General features: G+C 31.9%; 2 protein-coding genes across 2 annotated transcripts; both read left to right on the top strand.

The window, feature by feature from the left end:
- The first annotated feature begins 79 nt into the window (after positions 1-79).
- LOC25491837 (21 kDa protein) lies at positions 80-978 on the top strand. The gene has a single exon (XM_013599877.3). The coding sequence runs from the start codon at positions 150-152 to the stop codon at positions 741-743; it is 594 nt and encodes a 197-aa protein (XP_013455331.1). The 5' UTR covers positions 80-149; the 3' UTR covers positions 744-978.
- A 10,846-nt stretch (positions 979-11,824) lies between these two features.
- LOC25491836 (21 kDa protein) lies at positions 11,825-12,754 on the top strand. The gene has a single exon (XM_013599876.3). The coding sequence runs from the start codon at positions 11,849-11,851 to the stop codon at positions 12,440-12,442; it is 594 nt and encodes a 197-aa protein (XP_013455330.1). The 5' UTR covers positions 11,825-11,848; the 3' UTR covers positions 12,443-12,754.
- Positions 12,755-15,951: the final 3,197 nt, after the last annotated feature.

Raw genomic sequence — 15,951 nt, 5'->3', positions numbered from 1 at the left:
AAAAAAAAAAATTCCATAAGATTTGTTTTTTGTGCTCTCAACAAAAAATAAATAAATTTGAGTCCTATATATAGGTCACATTCCTTCCCATTTTTCCTCAACCACCCAAGACCCAATTGAGTTATAGAGATTAGATTAAGATTAAAAAAATGGAGGCCTTTTCTTCAAGGATCCTTCTAACAATTTTTGCCTTTAGTTTCATCACACACTCTATCCAAGCAAATGAAAGACCATACCAACAATCCAACACCTTATTCATTAGAAATTCTTGTAGTTCCACAACTTACCCAAGACTATGCTACACATCCCTAGTGAAGCATGCCGATTTCATACAAACAAATCAAATGCTTTTAACAGGAACGGCCCTCAACGTGACTCTTGCATCGGCAAAATCAACCTCGGCTTTGATGTCAACTCTCTCTAAAGGTCAGCAGTTGAACCCAAGAGAGGCTGCAGCTATGAAGGATTGCGTCGAGGTGCTGAGTGACTCCGTTGATGAACTACGAAGGTCTATCGATGAAATGAGTCGTCTTAGGACTTCAAATTTTGAGATAACAATGAGTGATGTACAAACATGGGTTAGTGCTGCTTTGACGGATCAAAACACTTGTACCGACGGATTTCAAGAGATTAATGCTACGGAGAATGTTAAGACATTGGTAAGAGGGAGCATTGTGCAAGTAGCTCAGTTAACTAGCAATGCTTTGGCTTTGATAAATAAACTTGCCACTTCACATGGTTAAAATAGCTCAATTAAGGTATTGTTTTGGTAGATTCATAATTCCAGCATTATTAATGTAATTAGTGTTGCATTCTCAAGTTATGCAGCTTCAAGTTGGTGTGGTTAAACTTAAGTGTGTGAAAGATTGTAAATGTGTAGCAATTAGTTGTTGAGACTTATGCCAATACAAGTGAGTGAATTTGGCATTTATGTTGATTTTTATATGCATTTGCCCTTTGGTAAAGATTTTTTTTTTTTATGTAGTAGTTGTTGCTCAATGGTTATGTGAGGGTTATAAAATGTGAAAAAGGTTAAGTGAAATTTTAATGTAAAGGAGAAAAAAGCACCACACTCAATTTTTTTTTTGTTACAAAGCTAAACAAAGACAAGAAAAAGAAAGCAAGAAAAAACAGAAACTAGGCTCTAGGAAAAAAGACTCAATTAAAAAAAACTAAAGATTATTAATACACACTAAATCTATGTAAGTACGAAAATGCTTATAAATGAACTCAAATAAATCTCTGAAAAAATTATTCGAACGTTAACTGAAAACAGAACATAACTAACTTCAAAGTATAGTATCGTTAGCGAAAGTAAAATAAATCCCAACCATGATCGGTAAGATGAATCTTTTAGTCACATCAGTAATTTATAGTTCTCTCTGAGCTTGCATTAGATGTGTCTTCCATAATCTATTTTTCTTTGTTATGACAAAAAAAAAAAAACAGAAAATTGCAATAGAGGGGTTGAATTGATCAGTTTTTAAAAACCTTTGTCTAATCTCTTTGCAAATACAAACTTTAAGACATATGGACCGGTAAGTGGCGCAATATGTTGCATAGACCGGTTAAAATTGAATCAGATATATCAGCTTATGTTGACCCAGATATAAATAGGATCGGAAGGAGTAATTCTCTATTATTAAATAATCACAATAACTTCAATGCTTGTAACGAAGGATGAGCATTTTTAAGTCCTGAAATTTATTTGTGAACCTTAAGACATACTAGTACGGCCAAATACCTCTTTTGGTATTTGAAACTTAATTAACAAATTTAAAGGACGACCTCGATATTTTTGTCAAACTTAAATGATCAAAACATGTATTTTGCATACCGGTACATATTCAACTTAGAAAATGTATTGGAAATTCTAAAGGTTTTGTACATTTAATCCTTAACTATCCAACATCTCTGAAGTTTCTACATTCATGAAGGAAACCACATTCTTGTCCTATAAGTATGAGGACTTGCTAGGAGTTGGATCATCTCTTCTAAGACAAGCAAGCTAAGAAGGTTGGATAGAAAGATATTTTTATTTTCAATTTAGTTTAAAAAATACTTATTATTTAATTTTTTTTATATTTTTTTTCATTTATGAAGTGTGTCCAAACTCTTGTGATCATACAAGAGTTTCTCAATCACAGATAGAGGTGTCTTTTTTTTTTTGGTGGAGGTATCGGGATTCGAACCCCGGTCATGGCATCCGGCCTAACAGTTTCAGCATTTTGTCAGTTGAGCTAGGACTTCTGGATAGATAAAGGTGTCTCTTACTTTAAAAAATGATATTTGTACAACCATTTTGTGACAACTTTTTGATAACTTTCTCTCTCATATTCACATTTTGTTCTTATCCTCTATCTTCCTTTTTCTCTCTCCAACGTGTTCGACCGATAAGAAGAGAGAAACACATGATTATCACCAAAATTGTCATTAGATAGATATACAAATATCATTGCTCAAAAATAAAATAGAAAAAAACAACAACAAATAGATGAATCAGAACAGGGCAATTGGATATGGTCCTACTTCTTAGGATGTGTAGATGGATGAGAACTAACTAACTAACGAAATTTGAAAGGAAATGAAACTCATATACCCTACGTTAATTACAACTTGAGAGATAACTTTAACATCGCATATACATCTCGCAAATACTATTATGGTATAGAATTCTCTAATCTGCTCCAAACAAAAAATATCTCTAATCCTTTCCAATGTAGAGATTGGTTACTAGGAATCATTATTGTCTTCTGCAATTATTGATAATATCAGTCGGCTTATAGTGAATTATTTGGCTAGTTTCATTAAGTACATGTCAGTATCTGACAAGGCCTATAGGAAGAGATCATTTAGACTTAGGTCTGACCCATGCATAAAATCAAACCATTTATTGATTTGGACGTTTATTTTAAGCTGTAATATCTCTAAGACCCTTTAAATACACATATGATAATTATCTATCAGATGTATATTTGACAATAAAACGTACATCCAATATATTACTACCAGATGTGTATTTAGAAGGCCTTCGAGATATTAGGTCATAAGGAGAAGCGCCCCATTGATTTAACCAAGGTTATCTTTATTTTCCCATAAATTTTTCAAGTTATCTTTATTTTCCCTTAAATTTTTCAAGTTATCTTTATTTTCCCTTAAATTTTTCTTCTACAGTTATACTGCCATAATTATGAGCAATGTTATTTGTGATAGGAGAAAAGTGTTTATATTATCATACGTTATGTAAAATACATCAAGTAGGTAATAGTAAAGTATCAAGTGAAAAAATCTAGCTTTCTTTACAAGTAAACCATGCAAGCTTAGACTAAACACAAACTAATCAAGTTTTTAGCACTTAACCTAATATACTCTCCCTTAAAGTATATATTTATCAATAATAGTTTACAAGTATGCATCATTCTTAATCCAAATCATCAACAACTCCCAACTTTGCTCTCTTGCAGAAGTTTTCAAGCTTAAGAGGCTTGATCCTTATATTTGCCACTGGATCTTGTAAATTGCAGTGTAACAATTCTATGATTCCATCTTTAGTCAAGTCCCTGAGAAAATAAAATCTCACATCTATGTGCTTGCATCTTTTATGCATAACAGTACTATTATTTTGAACCTCTCCTAGGTAATTAACTATCCTTCTTAACCATATTCTCTCACATGAGCAAGAAGTTATTGCAACATACTCAGCTTTGGTAGTAGAAAGAGTCATAATTGGTTGCTTCTTAGATGATCAAGATATAGCTCCATTTTCCACCATGGACACATACCCTGAGGTACTTACACCGTATAAAATCTGAATCACCAACATAATCTGAATTATACTTACACCGTATAAAATTGAGTTGAATTCGAATTATTTAAGCGTTTAAATGAACATCTTTTACGTAAAATTAAACATAATGAAAATTTAAATAATATATATTATTTAAAACATAATAAAACAACTTAATTCAACAACGTATAACTAACACGTAATAAAAATAACATAAAACACATAATTAAATAAAACATAGCACATCATCTAAATTAATGTCTTCGTGTGGTGCATCCATTAGTGCCCTGATCTCTTCGTAGTTCATAGATCAGCCCTCAAGTACTGTACTGACCAAAGATCGAGAACATGGTTCTCACGCCGTCTTCGTTCATGATCTTCATCGTCCGTCTGAACCGCACACTTCTGACCGAGTCGGTCGACGGACGTTGATACTCAACATCATCCATCCTCTGTGTCTCTGTAGTTGAGTTCGAAATTGATTTGATTCAAGGACGCCTATTTATAGAGGTCTCTAGGCGTCTTGGACCACAGAAAATGTCGGTGCAATGTAAACCACATGAAAAAAAATCATGTTTCGGATTATATAATCTGAAATGTCCCGCACCCTACATAAGGTACGCAGTTTCCTTCATTTTTCACAAGTGTCGAATAAATTCGGTTTCATTTCGCCAAAGACAATGCACTGCAAAGAAGTGCGGTTTGTCTAGGTGTCATGTTGATATGTTTGGGTGCAAGGTTGGCCATCAAGATCTCTTTCTGTAACACCCAAGGCTGACGAGGGCGGGGAGTGGTCGCCGGTGCACAAGGCACGACAATGAGCGGCTCCTGACAGCTTCTAGAGGAACCGAATCACACCGGAATGAGAGGGTTCCTGAGGCCGTGCAGGTATGGGACTGCATGGTTGAAGGAAGGCTTATAAGAATTGTTTGGTACTACCTATATCAACAAGATGCATCTTCTTTTCGGTAGCTCATTCCATAAGAACTCCACAGTTAAGCGTGCTTGACTTGGAGCAATTTTGGGATGGGTGACCTACTGGGAAGTTTCCCGGTAAGCGTGCGAGTGAGGACAAAACACGCTATTTTGCTTTACCCCATCACCTCCATCTTCTTCAGAAGCAGATGTAGTTACACCCAAATCCTCCTTCCCTATACAAGAAAAATATTTTATTGTAAATGTATCGATATAATAATAAAAGGGTTAAATATGTCTTTCGTCCCTGCAAATATAGGTCATTTGAATTTTTGTCCCTGAAGTTACTAATCCTTCCAATCCGCCCCTGCAAATATTAATCATTTGACTTTTGGTCCTAATTAGTTTTTTTGCTGAGGTGGGCTGTCATTAGCGACGTGGTGCCCATGTGGCAAGTGATGATTGGGCGAGGTGGTTTGCTTAAATAAGTCTTTCATCCCTGCAAATATAGGTCATTTGAATTTTCGTCCCTGAAGTTACTAATCAGATGTAATTAGGACCAAAAGTCAAATGATTAATATTTGTAGGGACAGATTGGAAGGATTAGTAACTTCAGGGACGAAAATTCAAATGGCCTATATTTGCATGGACGAAAGACCTATTTAAGCCATAATAAAATGAGATTTTATGTGTATCAATTTTGTTCTTTTATTTATTTTATGATTTTGGCATCTAAATAATATAAAATAAACCAAAGTGTATTTAAAATTCTGGTAAAAGGAATTTTTGGATTATATAATCCGAAAAGTTATGGGAATCAAATTCGGATTATATAATCCGAAGGGTATTTTGAGAGTTTTACAAGACGTGCGAGTAGCACATAGTGTGGGAAAAGTAATTGTCAATCAATTAATAGTTTCGTTTTATGTTTGGATCAGACCCAAATCCAAATCTCTTCATATAGTCCCTGTGACTATTTTCGAATCAATTTGAGGATACTGATTTTTGGTGTAAGGATTAAAGCGACTATTTATTACTTTCACTTTAGTCCCTGTAATACCTCATGCACCTTGTAAACACAAACATTTGTAACCTCATCAATTAACAGAAGTTTTTTGCATCAGAGACTAAACTGATCACGAAAAAGCACATTCAATGACTATTTTATTTTTAATCCTTAATCAATAATCTATGTGACAACGAGATGCAGAGTTAAGATTAAAATGACCATTTACTTTAAAAAAATCTCTATAAGTCGACTGATTATTATCAACAATTGCAGAAGACAATAATGACTGCTAGTAATAGCCAATCACTGCATTGGAAAAGATTAGAGAATTCTAGACCATATTTTTTGCGGGATAAGTTGTAATTGACGTGGGGTATAGGAGTTTCATTTCCTTTTTAGGTGATTGGGAAACATCAAATTTTTTAAATAACAATGTGAACAAGTCCTTCTGAGCTTAATTCAGTTGGTATAGACAATATATAATGCATGTAAGATCTGGTGTTCAAATCCCATCACCACAAAAAAGTGAACAAAGTAAGCAACGTTATTATTAGCCAATATTTTGTCCAAATTTCGTTAGTTAGTTGGGAGTTATATCGCACTTGGCCAGTTCTAAATACTATCTCCTCTTCTTCCAATAAGCTCTAACAACAAACATTATAATTATTTCTTAAAAAAACAAACATTATAATTATTCTCTCAAAAAATTAAATAAAAAACATTATATTTTTTTTTTGCTCTTTTAAAAAAAATGTGTTTTTATTTTGACTAGGGGCCTATTTTTATTTGAGAGTCAAGCCTCCATTTTTGTAGGAATGGCCCTGCACGTGACCTATGCTTCCATCACCAAAACAAACACTTACTAAATATATCCCATGGTCTATGTTAGGGTGGCGATTCTATGTCACATTTAAAAGGTTTAATAGTAGTTTTGGTCATCTAAGTATCATGAAGTTGCGATTTTCACCTCTTAAGAAAATAAAATACAATTCAGCCCCCTAAGTACTGCTCATTTTGCAGTTTTGGCCCCAGGGCAATTTTGACCAAGTCAATGCTGACGTGGACGCCACATGTGTAATTTTTTATTTTATTTTAATGTTTTTTTATTTTTTTAATTAAAAAATAATTATTTTAACTTATTTTATTTTTTTAATAATTAAAAAAAATTACACATGTGGCGACCACTAGCATTGACATGGTCAAAATTGGTCTAGGGGGCCAAAACTGCAAAAGGGACAGCAATTAGAGGGACTGAATTTAATTTTATTTTGTTATTAGGACGCCAAAATCGCAACTTTCAAATACATAGGCTTTGTTTGCGAGTTGGGTTTTGGAGGGGAAGGGAAGGAAATGTTTATTGAGTGGTAAACCCTTGTTTGCGAGTTTTAAAAAAACAAGGGAAAGATTTTGGAGGGTTTTGAAAGGCTTCATTTGTCCAATTTTAAAGTTCCCCCAAATTGAGGGGTTAAACATACAAATTGACGATTTTGCCCTCTTAATAATTCAAAATTCCAATTTTAGACATTACTAAAATTATTACCATCTTTTTTAAAAACATCTTATTCAAAACAACTTATTTATACAAAACAGTTTATTACGACCTCATTTTCAAAAACAGCTTATTCAAAACAGCTTATTTATACAAAACAGCTTAATACGACCTCATTTTCTAAAACCACTTATTTAAAACAACTTATTTATGCAAAACAGCTTAATACGATCTCTTTTTCAAAAACAGCTTATTTATATAAAACAGCTTATTAAGACCTCATTTTCAAAAACCGCTTATTCAAAACAACTTATTTATAGAAAACATCTTATTACGACCTCATTTTCAAAAACTGCTTATTCAAAACAGCTTATTGATACAAAACAGCTTAATACGACCTCATTTTCTAAAACCACTTATTCAAAACAACTTATTTATGCAAAACAGCTTAATACGATCTCTTTTTCAAAAAAAACTTATTCAAAACAGCTTATTTATATAAAACAGCTTATTACGACCTCATTTTCAAAAACCGCTTATTCAAAACAGCTTATTTATACAAAACAGCTTAATACGACCTCATTTTCTAAAATCGCTTATTCAAAACAGCTTATTACAGAACAGCTTAATACGACCTCATTTTCTAAAACCGCTTATTCAAAACAACTTATTTATAAAAAAAAACAGCTTATTACGACCTCATTTTCAAACATCGCTTATCCAAAACAACTTATTTATACAAAACAGCTTAATATGACCTCATTTTCAAAAACAGCTTATTCAAAACAACTTATTTATACAAAACATCTTATTACGACCTCATTTTCAAAAACTGCTTATTTATACAAAACAGCTTAATACGACCTCATTTTTTAAAACCGCTTATTCAAAACAACTTATTTATGCAAAACAACTTAATACGATCTCTTATTCAAAAACAGCTTATTCAAAACAGCTTATTACGACCTCATTTTCAAAAACTCCTTATTCAAAACAGCTTATTTATACAAAACAGCTTAATACGACCTCATTTTCTAAAACCGCTTATTCAAAACTGTTTATTTATGCAAAACAACTTAATACGATCTCTTTTTCTAAAACCGCTTATTCAAAACAACTTATTTATGCAAAACAGCTTATTACAACCTCATTTTCAAAAAACCGCTTATTCAAAACAGCTTATGTATACAAAACTGCTTAATACGACCTCATTTTCTAAAACTGCTTATTCAAAACAGCTTATTTATACAAAATAACTTAATACGACCTTATTTTCTAAAACCACTTATTCAAAACAACTTATTTATGCAAAACAACTTAATACGATATCTTTTTCAAAAAAAACTTATTCAAAACAGCTTATTTATATAAAACAGCTTATTACGACCTCATTTTCAAAAACCGCTTATTCAAAACAGCTTATTTATACAAAACAGCTTAATACGACCTCATTTTCTAAAATCGCTTGTTCAAAACAGCTTATTACAGAACAGCTTAATACGACCTCATTTTCTAAAACCGCTTACTCAAAACAACTTATTTATAAAAAAAAAAACAGCTTATTACGACCTCATTTTCAAACATCGCTTATCCAAAACAACTTATTTATACAAAACAGCTTAATATGACCTCATTTTTAAAAACAGCTTATTCAAAACAACTTATTTATACAAAACATCTTATTACAACCTCATTTTCAAAAACTGCTTATTTATACAAAACAGCTTAATACGACCTCATTTTTTAAAACCGCTTATTCAAAACAACTTATTTATGCAAAACAACTTAATACGATCTCTTATTCAAAAACAGCTTATTCAAAACAGCTTAATACGACCTCATTTTCTAAAACTGCTTATTCAAAACAGCTTATTTATACAAAATAACTTAATACGACCTTATTTTCTAAAACCACTTATTCAAAACAACTTATTTATGCAAAACAACTTAATACGATATCTTTTTCAAAAAAAACTTATTCAAAACAGCTTATTTATATAAAACAGCTTATTACGACCTCATTTTCAAAAACCGCTTATTCAAAACAGCTTATTTATACAAAACAGCTTAATACGACCTCATTTTCTAAAATCGCTTGTTCAAAACAGCTTATTACAGAACAGCTTAATACGACCTCATTTTCTAAAACCGCTTATTCAAAACAACTTATTTATAAAAAAAAAAAAAAACAGCTTATTACGACCTCATTTTCAAACATCGCTTATCCAAAACAACTTATTTATACAAAACAGCTTAATATGACCTCATTTTTAAAAACAGCTTATTCAAAACAACTTATTTATACAAAACATCTTATTACAACCTCATTTTCAAAAACTGCTTATTTATACAAAACAGCTTAATACGACCTCATTTTTTAAAACCGCTTATTCAAAACAACTTATTTATGCAAAACAACTTAATACGATCTCTTATTCAAAAACAGCTTATTCAAAACAGCTTATTACGACCTCATTTTCAAAAACTACTTATTCAAAACAGCTTATTTATGCAAAACAGCTTAATACGACCTCATTTTCTAAAACCGCTTATTCAAAACTGCTTATTTATGCAAAACAACTTAATACGATCTCTTTTTCTAAAACCGCTTATTCAAAACAACTTATTTATGCAAAACAGCTTATTACAACCTCATTTTCAAAAACCGCTTATTCAAAACAGCTTATGTATACAAAACGGCTTAATACGACCTCATTTTCTAAAACTGCTTATTCAAAACAGCTTATTTATACAAAATAACTTAATACGACCTCATTTTCTAAAACAGCTTATTCAAAACAACTTATTTATGCAAAACAACTTAATACGATATCTTTTTCAAAAACAGCTTATTCAAAACAGCTTATTTATATAAATCAGCTTATTACGACCTCATTTTCAAAAATTGCTTATTCAGAACAACTTATTTATACAAAACAGCTTAATATGACCTCATTTTCAAAAACAACTTATTTATGCAAAACAGCTTAATACGATATCTTTTTCAAAAACAGCTTATTCAAAACAGCTTATATATAAATAAACTGTTTTGAATAAGTTATGTTTTGAAAAGAGGACGTAGTAAGTTGTTTTGCATAAATAAGGTGTTTTGAATAACCGGTTTTAGAAAATGAGGTTGTATTAAGCTGTTTTGTATAAATAAGCTGTTTTTGAAAAAGAGATCGTATTAATCTGTTTTGCATAAATAAGCTGTTTTGAATAAGCTCTTTTTGAAAAAGAGGTCGTAATAAGCTGTTTTGTATAAATAAGTTGTTTTGAATAAGCGATTTTAGAAAATGAAGTCGTATTAAGCTGTTTTGTAAAAATAAGTTGTGTTTGAAAAAGAGATCCTATTAAGCTGTTTTGTCTGTTTTGAATAAGCTCTCTTTGAAAAAGAGGTCGTAATAAGTTGTTTTGTATAAATAAGCTGTTTTGAATAAGCGGTTTTAGAAAATGAGGTCGTATTAAGTTGTTTTGTATAAATAAGCTGTTTTGAATAAGTTGTTTTTGAAAAAGAGATCGTATTAAGCTGTTTTACATAAATAAGCTGTTTTGAATAAGCTGTTTTTGAAAAGTGGTTGTAATAAGCTTTTTTTTTTTTATAAATAAGTTGTTTTACAAGAATAGATCGTAATAATTTGTTTTTCATGAGATAAGTTGTTTTGAATAAATTAGAAGGTAAATTTATGAAGTATAACAATGTATTGATTTTAAGAGGAAAAAGGGTAAAATAGTAAAATTATAACATAAGCCCTGCATCTCTCCTTACCTTATTGGCTTTTTAGCTCCCAAACAAGGGAAAGGTTTTCCCTCCTTTCTCCCTTCCGTCCCTTTCCTTCCCTCCCCCTCCTTAACCTTTTCTTTCCTTCCCCTCAAAACTCGCAAACAAAGCCTTAGGGGACCAAAACTTCTATTAAACCAATTTAAAACCTACAATTTTATGAATCCATCAACACCAATATGTGTTTCACCCATTTAGACTTGTGGCCCTACTCACATAAATGTCCCTCTTTCGGTTCAAACTGAGAGATGCTAGAAAGCCTAGTTATCCCAATTATTTTATTTTGGCATTTTCCTTTTTTTTTTTACCGTATGGGTTTCTCGCCACTTTATTGAAATTCTAAAATCTAAAATGTGTTGACATGTTGTGGAGAATTTTATAACGTGATTATGCCGTTTTTATTCTATAATATGAATTACATAGAGCACATGAGATGCTCGGTATGATGAGAAAATATGTCTTTTATGATAAAATAAATTTCAGATGAGGAGATGATGTCACATTCCAAAATTTTAAGACCCTTGTGTTTAAGAAAACACCTGCAAATGTATTTACACGGATCTTTTTTCAAAGTCATTAGCACCTTGGTCCTCATAAAAACCCGAATTTTTTAGTTTGGATCACATTTTGAGATCCTTCTCTAAAATATCCTCTTAGTTGCTTAATTATTTTCATTTCATAATAACAGGTGTGGGACCGGTAAAACAATTCCAAATGCCACAAAAAAAAAATCCATAAGATTTATTTTGTCTTCTCAACATTAAAAATAAGATTATTTTGAGTCCTATATATAGTTAACATTCCTTCCCATATTTCCTCAACTACCCAATTCTCAATTGAGTTATAGAGTTAGATTGGAAAAAAAAAATGGAGGCTTTTTCTTCAAAGATCCTTCTAATAATTTTTTCCTTTAGTTTCATCACACACTCTATCCAAGCAAATGACAGACCATACCAACAATCCAACACCTTATTCATTAGAAATTCTTGTAGTTCCACAACTTACCCAAGACTATGCTACACATCCCTAGTGAAGCATGCCGATTTCATACAAACAAATCGCATGCTTTTAACAGGAACGGCCCTCAACGTGACTCTTGCATCGGCAAAATCAACCTCGGCTTTGATGTCAACTCTATCTAAAGGTCAGGGGTTGAACCCAAGAGAGGCTGCAGCTATGAAGGATTGCGTCGAAGTGCTGAGTGACTCCGTGGATGAACTACGAAGGTCTATCGATGAAATGAGTCGTCTTAGGACTTCAAATTTTGAGCTAACAATGAGTGATGTACAAACATGGGTTAGTGCTGCTTTGACGGATCAGAACACTTGTACCGACGGATTTCAAGAGATTAATGCTACGGAGAATGTTAAGACATTGGTAAGAGGGAGCATTGTGCAAGTTGCTCAATTAACTAGCAATGCTTTGGCTTTGATAAATAAACTTTCCACTTCACATGGTTAAAATAGCTTAATTAACGTATTGTTTATGTAGATTCATTATTCCAGCATTATCAATGTAATTGTGTGGTTCAACTTAAGTGTGTAAAAGATTGTAAATGTGTAGCAATTAGTTGTTGAGATTTATGTTGTTTTTTTATGAGTTAGGTTTTGTTGTTGATTGGTAGTTGTGGAATACCAAAGTAGTTTTGAAGTAATACTTTGAAGTTCAGCATACCCTTTGGTGAAGAGAGAAAAATTTATGTAGTAGTTGTTGCTCAATGGCTATGTGAGGATTCTGAAATGTGGAAATGTAAAGTGAAATTATTATTTAAAAGAGGAAAAAGCTCATTTTAAAGCGAAAATAGTTATATAGTTAACTGTTAAATATAAACACCACACTCAATTATGAAAACTAAAGATTATTAATACACATTAAATCAATCAGTTCTGGATCGGTCATAAGACCAATCACACGTTGACACGTGGCATAAACTTACATCGTATTAAGGGTCCGCTCCTGAAGAAACACGCCAGCTCAAGTGCACCGCGCCACACAAAAGTGTCCCCCCGCGTGAGGATCACCTTACATGTGTCCTCTAGCTGTCCGTAATCATACGTCGCATAACTCGGAGACGGTTATGCTTAATGCGCGCCTAGATAAGGGTGAACTTGCTTCACCCTTAAGGTATGATTCACTTTTCACAACACTTTCTACACACTCTTTCTCAGTTTCATTACTAACTTGAGCGTTGGAGTGCTAACGTGCCTGCAGGCACCTTTCGTTCCACCGCAAAGACTCATCGTCGTCGTACGGAAACCGTCACCGTCACACTGGAACATTATCCGCCACCTTTGCCACTCATCCATCCTCACCGGACATATCAGAATTTATGTACGAAAATGCTTATAAAAGAATCTAATAAAATGAATACAAATAAGTATCTGAAAATAGATTCAAACTTACTTCAAAACAAAACATAACTAACTTCAATGTATAGTATTGTAAAAGAAAGTCAAATAAATTCGTCGGCCAAATGGTTGAATCTTTCAATCAAATCAGTAATTTACAGTTCTCTCTGACCTTGCATGTGGTGTGTCTCCCTTTTATGGGGTTTAATATTAGTGATGACTTATTGGGTTTGGCGGAGAATTTTTTTCATTATAGAACAAGGTCCCTGCCTTTTAGACCTGACAACCTCTCATAGATTTACTTTCTAGATGGCTGAGTTCTTAAGGGAATAGATTTATCAGCTTGGATGCTAACATTATCATCCTTAATTCGGTCCTCAATTCAATACCCATCTTTTACATGTCCTTTATGAAATTATCGGTCAATGTTTGAAAGTGGATTGTCAGCTTACAAAGGGAGTTTATGTGTGTGTGGGTGAGGGGTGTGGCGGCTAGCAGAAAGAAAAAGATTGACTGAGTTCAATGGGAGAGAGTTTGTAAGACTAAAAAGGATGGCAGATTGGCGGCGAGAGATCTTCGTCTAGTGAACGTCGCCCTTCTTATGAAACGGAGGTGGAGGATTATTCAAGGACGAACAATTTTTGGAATGATATGCTAATAGTCATGTATGCCTCTTTATCCTCCTCTCCCCCTATTGAGGGTCATCCGGGTGATCTTCGAGTGGCTTCTCATTGATGAAAATATGTTTCCCGATTGGGTTGTACTTTGGAGTCCACTTCAGATTTATTCTTCAAGAGCATGGAATCTATATACTAATATAAAAGTTAATGTCCATTGATTTTACCATTTTGCCCCTATGAGGGGCAATTTGGTAAATTATAAATTGGTTGAGTTTTTTTTTTTGGAGGTTGGCCTATGAATTTCCATTTTTACCCCTAACCAATTTTTTAATTATTTTCTAATTTTTATATTTTTAATAACTTTTAATTATTTTCCAATTTTTATATTTTTAACCATTTTTAAATTTTTTCTCCCAAATTCAGTTGCTTCTACATTGCCGTTGTGGGAGATTAAGGTATCGTTTGACAAACTTCTCTACATTTTTAAGAAGAAGTTAGGCCAAATACAATATCAATTAAGTACTTACTAAAAAATGTACTTTTTTTAATCCATAAAATTGAATGGAACGAGCTTTGGCCAAAAGTTGTTGAATGATACTTCAAAAAACTATTTCTCGACAATTTATTTCACAAGTATCTCTCTTCAATTCACGTTGGGAACCTTTTCTTTTATTTTTTAATATTATTTTTGGATAATATGTAATCATAATTCACACATCATTGATCCTTTTTGGTTCCAATTGTTTTCATCCTAAACATTATGTCAATTCCTAATCTCATAAACTGATTAAATGATCTCTAAATCAACTCATACATATTTTATGATGAATCACAATGTTCCGTTGTTTAAACATCTTTTCTTTCGAAGAATTTTTTTTATGTCGTGATTATCTAAGATTATTATTTGACCTTAGATAAACATTAAATGTAAAAGTGTGGAGGGAAAAATTAGGTTAAAATTAGAGCTGACATTTGCATAAATTAAATCTAGGGTTAATATAGTAAAGTCATGCAAAAAAATAGGTTAAATCTAGGGTTAATATTACGTCACGGATTAACATTTAGAAATAAGATATGACATTTTGCATAAATTAAATCTAGGGTTAATATAGTAAAGTCACACGAAAAAATTAGGTTAAATTTAGGGTTAATATTGCGTCACGGGTTAACATTTAGAAATAAGAGATGCCATTTTGCATAAATTAAATATAGGGTTAATATAATTTGTTTAGTAAAATTAAAGAGAAAAATTATGAGCGATTTGTTTATTTTGATTTCCCTAACAATTAACGTTAACATTTTGATTAAATTAAACAGGGTTAATTAAATAGGGTTAATACAGTAAAATTAAACAAAGAAGTTAGGTTAAATCTAGGGCAAAATTTTTCGTTCGGGTTAACTTTAAGAAATAAAATAGGTTAAGTATAGCAAGACGGGTTAACATTTATAAGTAAGAGATTATGTTAAGTATAGCGAGACGGGTTAACGGTTATTCCTTTCCAAAAAAAAACAGCATATAATTGGGAACATCATTTTATTTTACTTTAGATAAACAGTAAATGCAAAAGTGTGGAGGGAAAAATTAGGTTAAAATTAGATATGAGATTTTGCATAAATTAAATCTAGAGTTAATATAGTAAAGTCACGCGAAAAAATAGGTTAAATCTAGGGTTAATATTGCGTCACAGATTAACATTTAGAAATAAGATATGAAATTTTGCATAAATTAAATCTAGGGTTAATATAGTAAAGTCACACGAAAAAATTAGGTTAAATCTAGGGTTAATATTGCGTCACGGGTTAGCATTTAAAAATATAAGAGATGACATTTTGCATAAATTAAATCTAGGGTTAATATAGTAAAGTCACACGAAAAAATTAGGTTAAATCTAGCGTTAATATTGCGTCACGGGTTAACGTTTATAAATAAGATATGGCATTTTGCATAAATTAAATATAGAGTTAATATAATTTGTTTAGTAAAATTAAGGAGAAAAATTAC

This window comes from Medicago truncatula, chromosome 4, assembly GCF_003473485.1.
Source record: "Medicago truncatula cultivar Jemalong A17 chromosome 4, MtrunA17r5.0-ANR, whole genome shotgun sequence".
Taxonomy (NCBI): Eukaryota; Viridiplantae; Streptophyta; class Magnoliopsida; order Fabales; family Fabaceae; genus Medicago; species Medicago truncatula.
Note: the sequence above shows the minus strand (reverse complement) of the source record. Positions and strands in the feature narration are given on the sequence as shown.